Genomic DNA, 15,224 nt, shown 5'->3' with positions numbered 1-15,224 from the left:
AATTAGGTGCTTGTATGTCTGGGGAACATTCTCTGAGTATTGAAGCCTATTCCACTGATCTGAGGGCCTGTCTTTATTCCAATACCATGCTGTTTTGATAACTATTGCTTTGTAGTCAAGTTTAAAGTTGGGGAAAGTAATTCCTCCCATATTTTTTCCCAATGATTGCTTTAGCTATTCTAGGGTGTTTATTGTTCCAAATGAATTTCAAAAGTGCCTGATCCACTTCTGTGAAGAATGTCATGTGTATCTTTAGAGGGATCGCATTAAATCTGTACAGTGCTTTGGGGAGTATTGCCATTTTGATGATGTTAATCCTGCCAATCCATGAGCAGGGTATGTGTTTCCATTTCTGCACGTCCTCACTTATTACTTGGAGCAGAGTTTTCTAGTTTTCTTTGTATAGGTTCTTCACATTTTTTTAGTCAAGTTGATTCCAAGATATTTGAGTTTGTGTGGCCCTACTGTGAATGGGGTTGTTTTCTTAATGTCCATTTCTTCCTTATTACTAATGGTGTATAGAAAGGCCATTGATTTTTGTGTGTTAATTTTGTAGCCTGCCACCTTGCTATATGACTTTATTGTTTCTAGAAGCTTTTTGGTAGATTCTTTAGGGTTTTCTAAGTAGAGTGTCATGTCATATGCAAACAGTGAGAGCTTGACTTCTTCCTTTCCTATCTGGATTCCCTTGATATCTTTTTCTTGCCTGATCGCTATAGCAAGTACTTCCAGTGCTATGTTGAATAAGAGTGGTGAGAGAGGACAGCCTTGTCTTGTGCCAGAATTTAGAGGGAAGGCTTTTAGTTTTTCTCCATTGAGGATAGTATTTGCCACTGGCTTGTGGTAGATGGCCTTAAGTATATTGAGAAAGGATCCTTTCATTCCCATCTTGCTGTGAGTTTTGATCAAGAATGGGTGTTGGACCTTATCAAATGCTTTCTCTGCAGAGAAAAGATAGATCATATCTATTGATATGATCATGTGATTTTTACTTTTTTTGTTGTTGTTGATGCTGTGTATTATGTTGATAGATTTACGGATGTTAAACCATCCTTGCATTCCTGGGATGAAATCTACTTGATCGTAGTGGATGATCTTCTTAATGAGGCATTGAATTCTATTTGTCAGGATTTTGACGACGATCTTTGCATCTGCATTCATCAGTGATATTGGTCTGTAATTTTTTTTTTTCATAGCATCTCTGTCTGTTTTAGGTATCAAGGTGATGTTGGCTTTATAAAGTCTATTTGGAAGTGTTCCCGTTTTTTCTATTTCATGAAAGAGTCTTGCCAGGATTGGTAGTAGTTCCTCTTGGAAAGTTTGAAAGAATTCATTAGTGAATCTATCTGGGCCTGGGCTTTTGTTTTTGGGCAGACATTTGATAACCGTTTTAATTTCCTCAATAGTGATGGGGGTGCTTAGATATGCTACCTCCTCTTCATTCAACCGTGGAAGATTATAAGAGTCCAAGAATTTATCCATTTCTTCCCGGTTCTCATTTTTAGTGGCATAGAGTTTCTCAAAGTAGTTTCTGATTACCCTTTGAATCTCTGCCATATCAGTAGTGATCTCTCCATTTTCATTCCTAATACGAGTTATCAAGTTTCTCTCTGTCTCTTTCTTTGTTAGGTTTGCCAGTGGTCTATCAATCTTGTTTAGTTTTTTGAAGAACCAACTTATACTTTCATTGATCTTTCAGATTGTTTTTTGGGTTTCCACTTCGTTGATTTCTGCTCTCAGCTTTGTTATTTCCTTCTGTCTCCCTATTTTTGGGTTCTTTTGTTGAGCATTTTCTAATTCTATGAGCTGCATCATTAAAATATTCAGGTAGGCCCCTTCTTCCTTCCTGATGTGTCCTTGCAAAGCTATAAATTTTTCTCTCTGTACTGCGTTTGCTGTGTCCCATAAGTTCTGATAGTTTGTGTCTTTATTATCATTTGCTTCCAGGAAAGTTTTGATTTCCTCTTTGATTTCATCTCAGACCCACTGGTTATTCAGTATGAGGCTGTTTAACTTCCAGGTATTAAAGTTTTTCTTCTGTGTCCCTTTGTACTTCACATATAATTTCAGAGCCTTGTAGTCAGTGAAGGTAGCCTGCAAAATTTCTATCCTCTTGATATTATGGAGGTATGTTTTCTGTGTCAGCATGAAGTCTATCCTGGAGAATGTCCCATGTACATGGGATCCTGATTTCTGTGGATGGAGTGTCCTATATATATCTACTAGGCCTCATTCTTCCATTTTTTTCCTCAGGTCTAGTATATTCTTGTTGGGTTTCAGTCTGGTTGACCTATCGAGTGTTGACAAAGCCGTGGTGAGGTCCCCCACAATTATTGTGTTGTTATTGATATTATTTTTCAGATTAGTCAACAATTGTATTAAATATTTTGCTGGCTTCTCATTCAGTGCATATATGTTTAGAAGAGTGATTTCTTCCTGCTCTACATACCCCTTGATTATAACAAAATGTCTATCTTAGTCCCTTACAACTTTTTTGAGTATAAAGTTTGCCTCATCTGATATTAGTATGGCCACTCCAGCTTTTTTATGGGTGTTGTTTGCTTGGATAATTTTTCTCCAGCCTTTTATTTTGAGTCTATGCTTGTTCTGACTATTCAGATGCGTTTCTTGTAGGCATCAGAAGGTTGGATTGAGTTTTTTGATCCATTTAGCCACTCTGTGTCTCTTAACTGGTGCATTTAGTCCATTGACATTGAGAGAAAGAATTGTCCTGGGATGTAATGCCTTCTTGATATTGAAATTTGGTGTGTATTTTGGTCAGTCTTGTCTTAAATTAGGTCTTTCAGTTTTTCTCTTAAGAATGGTTTGAGTCTAAAGTTTCTGAGCTGTTTTTTGTCTGTGAAACTATGTATTCTTCTGTCAAACCTGAAAGTGAATTTTGCTGGGTACAGTATACTAGGCAAAGCATTCATCATTGATTTTTGACACTATGTCCCACCACTGCTTTCTGACCTTGAGTGTTTCTGGTGACACGTCTGCTGTAAATTTCAAGGATGCTCCCTTGAATGTAATTTTCCTTTTTGATCTTGCTGCTTTCAGAATTCTGTCTCTATCTGTGGGATTCATCATTGTAACTAGGATGTGTCTTGGGGTATTTTTTCTGGGGTCTCTTTTGGTTGGTACTCTTTGGGCATGCAGGATTTGATCGCATATATTCTTTAGCTCTGGAAGTTTCTCTTTAATGATGTTCTTGATTGTTGATTCTTCCTGGAAATTTTCTTCCTGGGTCTCTGGGACTCCAATGATTCTTAAGTTGTTCCTGTTGAGCTTATCATAGACTTCTATTTTCATTTGTTCACATTCTTTGACTAATTTTTCTATTGTTCGTTTGCCTTAAGTTTTTTTTCCAATCTCTCCCACTATATGAAGTTCTTATTTATTTCATCTTCCATAGCACCAATTCTATTCTCAGCTTCTGTTACCCTGTTGGAGAGCGTATCCATTTTGTCATTTAGTTCGTTTACTGAGTTTTTCAAGCCTGTTATTTGACATGTTATTTCAGTTTGGAGTTTGTGATTTCTGTCTTCATATTTTCTTGGTTCTTATTAGTGTTCTGTTCAACTCGATTCATGATTTCTTTGAGTTCTTTGAGCATCTTCCATATTTCTTGTCTAAACTCCTTATCTGAGAGATTGATTAGTTGGTTGGCCGTTTTCTGGTCATCAGAATTGTCATCTTCATTTTCTATGCCTGATGCTTGCCTGTGTTGTTTCCCCATTATCACACTTGTATTGTGGGTTTTTCTACATGTTGTGGTGGTATTTATTGGCTAAATGATGTACGTGGCCACACTCCTCTGGCTCTATCTACCCCTTCTGGGTGGGTCAATTTGCCTCCAAGGAAGGGGAGTCCTCTGTCGATGAAGCCTCATACAGGACCAAATCTTAGGCCCGAGCATGCAGCAGAGAAGACAGTCCAGGGAGAATTGCTGGGCTTCAGTGATTCAGCACAGTTCTTAGTGTGTTTTTTTCTTCTTCTTGCTGTGGCAAGAAGCACACGGCCGTGTAGCAAAGCAGAGCGGCATGCTCTTCTGGAGCCTCTGGGAGAGCAAATTTTCCAGGTTATTTTTGGCCCACTCCCAAGAGGCTCAGGAGACAGGACAGGAGACAAGCATACACAGGCAGCACTCACAGTTTCTCACAGTCGGGCCCCACTGGGCAGGTGTAGATTCGTAGATTTTCCCAGCCTGACATCACAAACGGGACCTGCCTTCTGCGAAGTATAGCTTATATCCAGTTTTCACATTTGGAAGCAGTTCCTTGGCATTTAGGCCCTTGAATGCACCTCTGGGAGAGCAAATTTTCTGAACCCTTTTCAGCCCACTCCCAAGACGTTCAGGAGACAGGACAGGAGACAGACACACACAGGCAGCACTCACAGTTTCTCACAGTCGGACCCCACTGGGCAGGTGTAGATTCGTAGATTTTCCCAGCCTGATGTCACAGGGCTCTCCAACTTCTTAACAAGCACGTTTTTTTAAGTTTGGTTGTTGATCTCCTCAGTTCAGGTTATTTTCCGTACCATACTGTATTATTTGAGTATGCCCAGAAAATTTTCAACTTGTTCCTCCATTGAATTACTGATACTTACCAATGTATACTGTCTTGAGAAATAGGAGGGCCACATCCCACCTTCCTTTGATATAAGAGATGTATGTAGTAATGGATAACTAGTGTCCATGTAATTGTGTTTAGAGAATGGACAGATGTAAGACCCTTCAATACCTGACCTGGGGGTAGGCTACAACAGTGCAGGACAGAGAATGAGCTCTCCAGGCTGCTGGCATGTGTGTGCACAGAGTTTCAGGATAGGAAAGGCATTTTCTAGTCGTTTTAGATGTGTGTATATATTTTTCTCTTGCCTGTTGTTATTGCAATGATGGAGTAGGTCACTTTGTGGTGATCCAGACTTTGAACACTGCTTTTGGATCATGCTTAGCATATAGGATGATCCTGGGATGCAAACTCACAGCTTTAGGCCTGCAAACATATCCTGCATAAACCCAAGTCCCCATTCTCTTTTCACCTGTGGGATGCATAAACCCAAGTCCCCATTCTCTTTTCACCTGTGGGATGTTTTGCAGCAAAAAGACTTCTATACCCCATCTACCCCCTAAGACAACAAAGCTTAAAATATCAAAATCTATTTTTTTATAAATAAATAAGTTTTCTTTCAAAATTCTGGTAATGAGAGAGATAGAGAGAAAACTGTGCATTCAAGAAAGAAGACAGGCTCCTCCAAAGGCAGAGAGAGCCCCAGTACATATCCCAGTATAATAGTATCAAAATATGGAAGTCCACATCTCAGGAAGGGAGATGCTTGTGACATATGTTGGTACCATGTGCTTGAGCTTAGGGAATACATTTGCCTAAAATGTCAAAATCTTAGTTTACCTTTAATAGTTTTTTTTAGGCCATACTTATGTATGTGCCTTCTGTCATTTTAAGTGAGACGACTGCTTTTTGAGATTCCAGCTAAAAACCATAACTTTTATCTGAAGATGTTGTAAGTTATCTGCAAGTACTTTTTCAGGTATTTTTGTTCTTCAAATGAAAAAAACAATGCTTTGCAACGTTATAATGTTTTCGCACAAATCCCAACATTGGAGCATCATAGTCTGCCCTTCTGAATTCAGCAACTTTGTCTCCTCATACACACTGCCTTATGACTCTTCCTGTCGCTGTCTAAAGAGGATGCTGTCACACTGCTGTGGCCAGCCAAGTTCTGGCCCTCCAGAACCTCTGTACTTTCCTTCTGGTTAGGGCTGGTTACAACTTGCTGAGGGCCCAGATTAGACAGCAATCTGGGGTGCAACCCCGATCACATATAGCCTGTTAGTGGGATGGAAGTCCTGATCACTGGGCTTCAAATCCAAATGTCCCAAGACAAGAAGCCTGGAGAGAGACAGAACTCCAATGTGTTGGGTCGAGCAATAGCACAGTGAGTAAGGTGTTTACCTTGTATGCAGCCAACCCAGCTTCCATCGATAGCATCCCATATGGTCCCCTAAGCATTGCCAGGAGTGATTCCTGAGCAAAGAGCCAGGAGTAACACCCTGAGCATCACTGAGGTATCACTCCCCCCAAAAAAAAAAACCCCACAAAGAACCCCTGTACATGTTGGAGTCCACAGCCTGAGAAGCCACACAGAACCACTCAGGTTAGTTTGTTTTCAGGTGAGAGTTTGAGGCAACTACTTGAGGTCATTGTCTCCATGAAGGTAATAAAGTTCCTATCTCTGTACAAATGTGCTGGTCTGTTTTCTAGAACTCAAAGAGCCTGTGGGACAAATAGTATGTACAGATAAAGGCATCCTTGCAGTGGAGCAGAATAAAGTTCTCATCCCACCTGCCTGGAATAAAACCTTTGCATGGGGCTATGCGGATCTCAGCTGCAGACTGGGAAATTATGAATCAGACAAGGTTTGCACTTTTTTTCTTGTTCACTCTTTGGTCTTGCTCTTGCATGGTCTGGGTTCCTCTTTAAAGAGGGTGGGTATGGGGCCAGAGAGATAGCATGGAGGTAAGGCATTTGCCTTTCATACAGAAGGTCATCAGTTCAAATTCTGGCATCCTATATGGTCTCCTGAGCCTGCCAGGAGCAATTTCTGAGCGTGAAGCCAGGAGTAACCCCTGAGCGCTGCGGGATGTGACCCAAAAACCAAAAACCAAAAAAAAAAAAAAAAAAAAGAGGGTGGGTAGACCAAGCCTAATGGGCTTGTCAGCTGCTTCTGTAGAGGAAACAGTGCCTCATGGCATCCACCAGGATGAAAGAACTCATAGGCAAGAAGTTTGTTTCCTGCAGGACAAGCCTCCTCTGGAACTCATATGCTGGTAGTTTCTATTTCATTTCTATTTCTATTTCAGAGAATGAAATAGGTCACTAAATTACTTAATCCTCAGCAGAAGCATGACCCTGAAAATCACAATAGGGCCCACTTGTCACAGTGCCATACCTATTTGCACCCATAGTTTCCCTCCCTGGGGCAGTGATTCTGAAGTAGCCTTTGCTCACCTCCAGAACACTCCATATACCCATAGAAGTCAGTGGTCAGGCAGAAAGATAGTTCGTGGGTCATTGTTCTCCCTGAAAAAATGGCACCATGCTGCCCTCTGCCTCCCCTGCCCCCATCCTCAACATATCCTTTGCCACAAGTTGGCACACCACCTACATATCACTCTCCCACATAAAGGACTGAGAGGTGTAACAAACAGAGCCATAGCCAAGCACCAGGGGAGGTGGGAGCATCACCCCAATCCTTGTATGCTTGGTCTCTTCACTGTGGCTCAGAAAAGGCCGGCTGATCTTGCATCTTGGTCTGTTTCCCTCTGCAGGCAGTGACCGTCTATGAGTGCTTGTCTGAGTGGGGCCAGATAGTCTGCGCCATCTGCCCCAACCCCAAGCTGGTGGTCACAGGCAGCACGAGCACAGTGGTGTGTGTGTGGGAGATGGGAACCTCAAAGGAAAAGGCGAAGAGCCTCACACTCAAACAGGTAACAGAGGGGCCAGGAGCAGAGGTCTGTGCCACAGCCCAATTCAGCTGCTCACACTCTGCAGGAACAGAAAATCTTTCTTCATTCCAAGGAGCCGCAGACTGAGTCACAAAACTCCTCTGCTCCCCCCAAAATAGGCTCGTCTGCTAGAAATGGGTTCACCCAAGAAGTAGCAAAATTCAATCAGTCTTTGATACAGTAATATAGTCCTCTAAAAATGTATTCAAAATCTGCATTCAGGTAATATATTCTTGAAGCTATTTAAAAACGTAGCTATTTCTGAAAAAATTAGTGTAAATTGAATTTTTGCAAACCAAATTGTATTTACTGTTGATTCATATGTGCCTTTCGGGCGATTCTCACTCGGCTGGACTCCTAATCTTTGATCTTATTTTTTTTTTCTTTTGATTTATTGCATGCTTAAGGGCATTACAAGCTCATGAATTTATTTATTAGATCCAGTGATGATTTTATAACTAACTACTTTTATCATCTGTTGTGTACCTCACTTTCACTAAAGCAAGAATCCATTTATAATTAAGCCATTGTGGTAGATTTATGATGAAGTCATACAAATATGAAAAAGCAGTCTAACAATATTTACTATTTACTAAGGACTTATGTTCAAGGTACTTTGCTGGCTCTTTAAAAAGTGTAAAGCTTGGGGCCAGAGCGGTGGTGCAAGTGGTAAGAAATCTTCCTTGCCCATGGTAGCCTAGGATGGACTGCGTCCCCCAGCATTCCACATGGTCTCCCAAGCCAGGAGCGATTTCTGAGTGCATAGCCAGGAAGGAGTAACCCCTGAGCATCACTGGGTGTAGCCCAAAAACCATAAAAAAAAGTGTAAAGCTTCTGGGAGGCCAGAGAGTACAGTGGGGTAGGGCATTTGCTTATTTGCTTGCCCAGACCCAAAGTAGGCTTGATCCTTGACACCTCATATGGTCCCCTGAGATACCCCAGTAATGTTACCCAAGAGAAGAGTCAGGAGTAAGCACTGAGCATTGCTGGATATGGCACAAAAACAAAAAGCAAAAATTAAATGTAAAGCTTTAATTGTGATTCTCCAAGGTAGTTTAATCTCTCTTTATTTCTGAAAAACCACAGCAGGAAGGACTGAGACATGTTCTTAAATTACACACAGAACCACATTTAGCTATAAAGCTCAATTGTAAATCTAGTTCCTCATGACTCCAGAGCTTTGTAATTTTTATTATACCTGGTAGTAATTGGAGCCTACTTCTAGAATGGTCCTGGGGTGGGTCACTCCTAGCCAGGCTTGGAGACTGTGTGGTGCTGGACCTGAAAACCATGGCTCCCACAGGCAAAAAAAAAAACATGCTTAACCTATTGAAAAATCACTTCAGCTCTGTTTATAATTTTTTTGCTATGCTGGGGCTCAAACCCAGGGCCTCACATCTACCAGACATGATCCTTTGCCAGTAAGCTATATCACCAGTCCTTGGCCACAATTTTATACAAGCTCATTTATTGAACTAATATATAGCCTGGGATACCAATATGAATATGAATCTTTGTCTTCAAAATGACCATGTTCCCACATTACATCTCTCTGGGTCCCGTTTATCTTCCTGTTCTAGCAAAAGGACAGATTTCTTATCTAGTTAGAAGTGTTCCTCTGACCAAGGAGGAACAGTGGCTGAGCACCACTGTTATGGGCCCACCACACACACCCAACATTGAGGCTCGTTCTCCCACATGTCATTCCTGTCCCTGCTTACATAGGACACCCTGGACATCCGGAGCACAAGCACTGTGACCAACATCATGTCCCTGTTCTTTTTAGGCCTTACTGGGCCACACAGACACTGTGACCTGTGCCACAGCGTCCTTAGCCTACCACATCATCGTCAGCGGCTCCCGCGACCGCACGTGCATCATTTGGGATCTGAACAAGCTGTCGTTCCTCACCCAGCTCCGAGGCCACCGGGCACCAGTGTCTGCTCTTTGTATCAATGAGTTAACAGTGAGTAGTGAATTGCCTGCTTGGTTGAGGTCTAAGAAAGCAAGTAACTTGACCAGTGTAAATAAAAATTATTCTCTTATTTTCTGAGAGCGGATAGGCATGTACTTCTTTAAAAACACACACACAACCTAGCATACACACACACTGTGCTCTCCTTGACTTATGTTTTCTTTTGCAAAAACAAATCAATGTTAAAGTTTTAACTCAGAGAACACCAGAGAACAGTTTTGTCCATCTACTTCTGCCTTCTTTAAAGAACATCATTTGATTCAAACTAAGACGTTATCGAATAGGCTCTCTCTGCAAACAGACTTTGAAAGTTAAAATTGAAATAGAATATTTATTATAGTCAGTGAAAAGAACATTGAAGTATGTAAAAAAGAGAAAAATTGTTACCTAGCTATTTTACAACAGAAAAAGAAAACAAGAATAAAATAAATGAGGAACAATCCCCCCACTCCCCATCCCCAATCAGACCAAGCCACTTGCGATGGAATGGGGTGAACAGGTGAGACTGGGAGGGAATCTTTATTGAGTTGTGATCAGTCTTATTGGTAAGCTGGAAAACTAAGGGCAAGTTTAGGAAGACAAAGCCTCTGTGTCCAAGCGGAAATTGCCATATTCCAATGTCATATATACAAATCAGCCCAACCCTATTCCTCTGGACTCATCCTGCAGACTGCAGTCTTGTAGCCAGGCCCTTTCATCATTAAGGAATAGATTTCCTTTGTAGAGATGGTACATCTTTCCTTTCTACCAGAAGATCCTAAGAAAAATATATTCCACCTTCAACTCGGACAGAAAGAAGAAGAAACAAAATGAAGGGTTTATTTGAATGCCTCTTAGCATTTGATGAAGAATAATGAAAATGAGGAATATAGATTGATTTTTCTGGTTGTAGGTATTTTTAAAAGGGCAGGAAACATGCAAGTCCTGGTCCTGCCAGTGCTTTTCTAGAACATCATTGTCACTGACACAGAACCGCTTTGTCCTGGCTGTGCTGTCTCTGAGCCAAATGCTTAATGGCATTTTTCCCAAGCACTTTGCAAGTACTCATATGTTGAAACTTCCTTTTTTTTTTTTTTTTTTTTTTTTTTGAGTTACACCCAGCCATGTTCAGGGGTTACTCCTGGCTCTACACTTAGAAATCACTCCTGGTGGAATGCTGGGGATTAAACCTGGGCTGGCCTTTTGCAAGGCAAGCACCCTACCTCACTGTACAATTTCTCCAGCCCTGAGAATTCTTTATAGTGAGTTGTTATTTGAGCCAGTGACTACCAATCGGATTGCAGTAGTTGCTGCAACCATTACACAACTCTTTGATTGTTCCTTTTAAGGTTTTTCTTTTAATAATCTCTGAATCCCTCACCTAAAAAGATCTCTCAAGTTTCTGCAGCCAACATCCAGTCTGCTTTACTGTAGACTAGACAGTAGCCTGGCTGCCTGACAGCCGCCCTCTCATTCTTCTCCTTCTTGCTCAGTTGTCAGAAACAGTCTTTGCTTTCAGCACCTGCCTGAGATCCTGGGACTAAATGGCTGCCCCATATTTCAAAGATTCTGAAGTCCAGGATCACAGCCTCCTCCTCATCAGAGTTTGGTTCCAGGCGAGGGAGACCCAGTGGTGTTTCACACACTACTGCATCTGGTTCAGTTTGGTTCTTGTCATCTTGGTTGAGTTGCAGAGGAAAGGGAAAAAGAGAACAATACCAGGGGCCTCCTGCTCCCGTCCTATTTTCTTTGGACCTTCTTTCCTAGCAGCAGTTTTGCTCCTACTCTTACTCTGCTTCTGGTGATCAACTCCCAATTGACTCTTTGGTACCTGCCAGCTGCACCAGTCCCCATCAGATCACTTCTGGAGTCAGGAGCCCTCATTGCAGGTCTGGCTGTCTTAAAGATAAGAAGTCAATTAGGTCAGAACAGCTTATGACTAAAAAGAGGAAAAGAACTAGTTCCAAATCTTTATGATGCTAGACAGGTTACTTTGGCTCTTAGTACCTTTGTACCTCCTAAGGCAGGTTACCACTCCCAAACCTTGTATGACTGTTGTAAGGATCACATACAGTATCTGGAGCATTTATGCTCGTAACTGGCATACAGTGGTATTGAGAAAGTGTCTGAACCCAGTCCAGGCTGGTCTATGTGAGAGGAAAAACTTATTTTCTATATGCCTTTGAAAATTGTGATTAACGTAGATCATAAATTGATGAGTCTTAGGGTTTATATCTTTGGTTAAGAAATAAGGGGCTGAACACCTGAATGGTAGTATAGTTGGTAGAGTGTATATTCCATGGTGTTTGTGGAATGACACATTGCCTTACATGTGGTTGACCTGGGTTCAATCCCTGGCACCACATATAGACCCCTGAGCATCAAGGAATGACTCCTGAGCTCTATTGGACATGATCCAAAAACTAAAAAAAAAAAAAAAAAAATTGACATATGAGCTTCTTTCCTTATTTTTTTTTATTTTACACTCATTCCCCTCCCTGCCTTCCTGTAATGAGTACACATGTTAAAGTGGGTTCTTACAAATTTACAAAACGTCTTTTTGTTTCTTGAAAAGAAAGATAATAATTGTATCTGGACAATTATTTCTATTCCACCCATCATGATGGTGGCTGGGCTCCAGGTTAGAATAACTGGTATGAAAGGTATACACAGATTTTGCAAGCAGAAAGGCAACAAGGCAACTCACCTCCTCATTTCTTCACTTTCCAAGTAGGAATCAGGGACTATTCAGCCTAGTACAAGAGGAGCATGAATGTCCTCTTGGCAGCAATGTCCATGACACCAGAAATTCTGAGAGGTCTCTGGGCTGCATGTTTTGGAATTGTTTTTAAGCCAGCATCTGATCTGCTGTCAGTTGGCTGCAGGGCATCTCTCTGCCTTCACAGGGGGACATTGTATCCTGCGCCGGCACACATATCCATGTATGGAGCATCAATGGGAACCCGGTAGTGAGTGTCAACACCTTCACGGGTAGGAGCCAGCAGATTGTGTGCTGTTGTGTATCCGAGATGAACGAATGGGACACACAGAACGTCATCGTCACTGGCCATTCAGATGGTGTGGTCCGGGTGAGTCACTGGCAGCTGTTGGAGCTGTCTGGGCAGCTTGGCCCCTACAGGAGCAGCGCCATTCCACAAATCCTGTAGGTCGGTCACTGACTTATCAGACATGGGGACAGATGCCAACTCAGAGGTAAATCTAGTGAACCCCCTAAAAAATTGACACAGGGAGGTCACTTAAATATAATTCCCCTGTCCCTCTGGGATTACTAAACACTTAAGTCACATTATATAGTGGGTTTTTAGCCGTCTTTTTAGGAAAATGGGGACAAATCTCTCTACCAAGAACACAGAGCAAGGATATATATCCAAGACTCCATCCTGCTCATCTATGCATTCCCAGATGTTTTCCCTTGACTCCTTGATCATTTAAGCCTTTTCTTAGTTTTCTCTGTTGAGCCTATATAGAAAATAGAATCCACAGACTTATTTTTACCTTTGTGTTCTGTTCATTTATTCTGGGTTATGTTTTTGTTTTGATTTTCCCCGTTGTGTTCTCTGTAAGAGTAGCAAGCAATCTCCACACCACACTCTGAGAATTGGGTACAGCCCATCCACAAAGCAGGGTACTTAGTTGAACCAGAGGGTATTCGTTCTGGCGGTGAGGGTTGAGCTATTTGGGGTGGTTTTGTTTATTTATTTGTTTTACGAGTGCCACAGCTGGTAAAGCTCCAGTGTTGTTCCCTGTAAAGTAGGGAGGGGAACCATGCAGAGCTGGAGTTGAACTCAGGGCCCCTAACATGCAGGTTCTGCCACTGAGCTACATCCCTGACCCCTGAACCATGTTTTTCAGATTCAGCTGACCCTGGTCCTTTCCCTCTACCACAAAGCACCCTAGCCTCTGGTAGCCTGTGACCAGTGTGGAGTGCTCTATTGATCTATAGATAATGCCCCCTATAGGATTAAGGGAAATCTAGACATCGTCAGAAAATTATCTCTTGGGGCCGGAGAGATAGCATGGAGGTAGGACATTTGCCTGGCATGCAGAAGGACAGTGGTTCAAATTCTGGCATCCCATATGGTCCCCCGAGCCTGCCAGGAGCAATTTCTGAGCATAGAACCAGGAGTAACCCCTGAACACTGCTGGCTGTGACCCCCAAAAATTTTTGGAAAAAGAAAATCATCTCTTGGGGCCAGAGCAATAGTACAGCAGGTAGAATGCTTATCTTCCATGCGGCCAGCCTGAATTCAGTCCTTGGCATCTCATTTGGTACCCCAGGTACCTCCAGGAGTAATTCCTGCATACAGAGTTAACTTTATATCACCAGCATGGCCCCTCTCCCAAAACACACACAAAAACCAGAAAAGATTTATCTCTTTAGCCCCAGAGTCCTTCTTTATCCAGTAACAGATAAATTGTCTCCTGATACCTTTAACCTCTTTCTTTTAATCTTCATTTTTTTTTCTATTTTTCTACTTCTTTCATTTCAGTTCTGGAGAATGGAATTTTTGCAAGTTCCTGAAACACCAGCTCCTGAGCCTGTTGAAGTCCTTGAAATGCAGGAAGACTGTCCAGAAACACAAATAGGTAAAGAATTTTCTATAACATTGTCCCATAGTTCTCCATGATAACTAAATGTTCACGGGGCAATGTGAATAAGAGCCTGGGGCTAGGGGTTGCAGGCAGACACAGGAGGGAGCTGGTGGCTAAAGGTTCACCAGGAGCCCCTAACAACCTTCTGTGTGCTGTTATTCCTCTGCTGACTTTTCTGGCCAGCAGGGGGCGGTGAGTCCCTCGCTTCCCAGAGTCCCAAATGCCAGGGCTTTCCATCTTGGAAAGCGAACATGGCAGGCACAGTAACAGCTGGTGGAAAGGGTCAGGGAGGGTCCTGCTCTTTGACCCCTGTTCTGCATGTATGACAAGGAACATGTGTTACCACTGTTCACAGAGTTAGGCTGAGCCTTCTCCCCATCCCAACCCAGTTCCTGCCCAAGGAAGGCAGGAGCATTTAGTACTGAAGCCCGGTGGTTCCCATCCCAGTCTTGTGTTTGTGAAACAGTTCAACATTTTCCATTACAATGTCAAGCTAGATGACTTCTATAATAGAAATGATGCTATCCAACCAGGCTGACAACTGCTCTGGTCAGGGCCCCAACTCTTCTGCGATTAAGAATGATCAATGAGGGACTGGAGAGATAGCATGGAGGTAAGGCATTTGCCTTGCATGCAGAGGGTCAGTGGTTCAAATTCTGGCTTCCCATATGGTTCCCCAAGCCTGCCAGGAGCGATTTCTGAGCATAGAGCCAGGCGTAATCCCTGAGCGCTGCCGGGTGTGAGCCAAAAACTAAAGCAAAAACAAAAAAAAAGAATGATCAATGCAAGCACTTTCCAAAAAGGAGCAGGGTTTTCCTTTTGACCTTGTCTCTGCAATTAGTTTTTATACAGAGATTTCAGAGGGCATTATAAAGGGGAATGAAAGGCTTCTTATCAAAGATGTATAAGCTATTCCATTTTGTAAGCCAAATGTAATTTACCAGAAAACAGGAAAAAAAAATCCCACAGGCTTATCTAATTTTAATATGCACAAATTTCCAATCAGTTGTAGCTCTGCCACTCCAGGTCTGAGAGACATAAAGATTTGGTTCGCCCAGCTCCGTGGTGCCAGGTGCTGGATTGAAGCTCCTGCGAGGAGCAATTTTTTTTTTCCTTTACAACCCT

At 42.3% G+C, this 15,224-nt stretch overlaps 1 protein-coding gene across 1 annotated transcript in view; it reads left to right on the top strand.

Annotated features, from left to right (window-relative positions):
* WDFY3 (WD repeat and FYVE domain containing 3) overlaps positions 1 to 15,224 on the top strand; it is a 301,877-nt gene that overhangs the window by 274,151 nt on the left and 12,502 nt on the right. Inside the window, exons 59-63 of the mRNA XM_049790238.1 lie at positions 6,288 to 6,442; positions 7,355 to 7,513; positions 9,318 to 9,497; positions 12,392 to 12,574; positions 13,997 to 14,093. Coding sequence (XP_049646195.1) covers positions 6,288 to 6,442; positions 7,355 to 7,513; positions 9,318 to 9,497; positions 12,392 to 12,574; positions 13,997 to 14,093 — 774 coding nt within the window. The remainder of the gene's footprint in view (positions 1 to 6,287; positions 6,443 to 7,354; positions 7,514 to 9,317; positions 9,498 to 12,391; positions 12,575 to 13,996; positions 14,094 to 15,224) is intronic.

This window comes from Suncus etruscus, chromosome 16, assembly GCF_024139225.1.
Source record: "Suncus etruscus isolate mSunEtr1 chromosome 16, mSunEtr1.pri.cur, whole genome shotgun sequence".
Taxonomy (NCBI): domain Eukaryota; kingdom Metazoa; phylum Chordata; class Mammalia; order Eulipotyphla; family Soricidae; genus Suncus; species Suncus etruscus.
The sequence above is the reverse complement of the archived record's forward strand: the minus strand, read 5'-3'. Positions and strand labels throughout refer to the sequence as shown.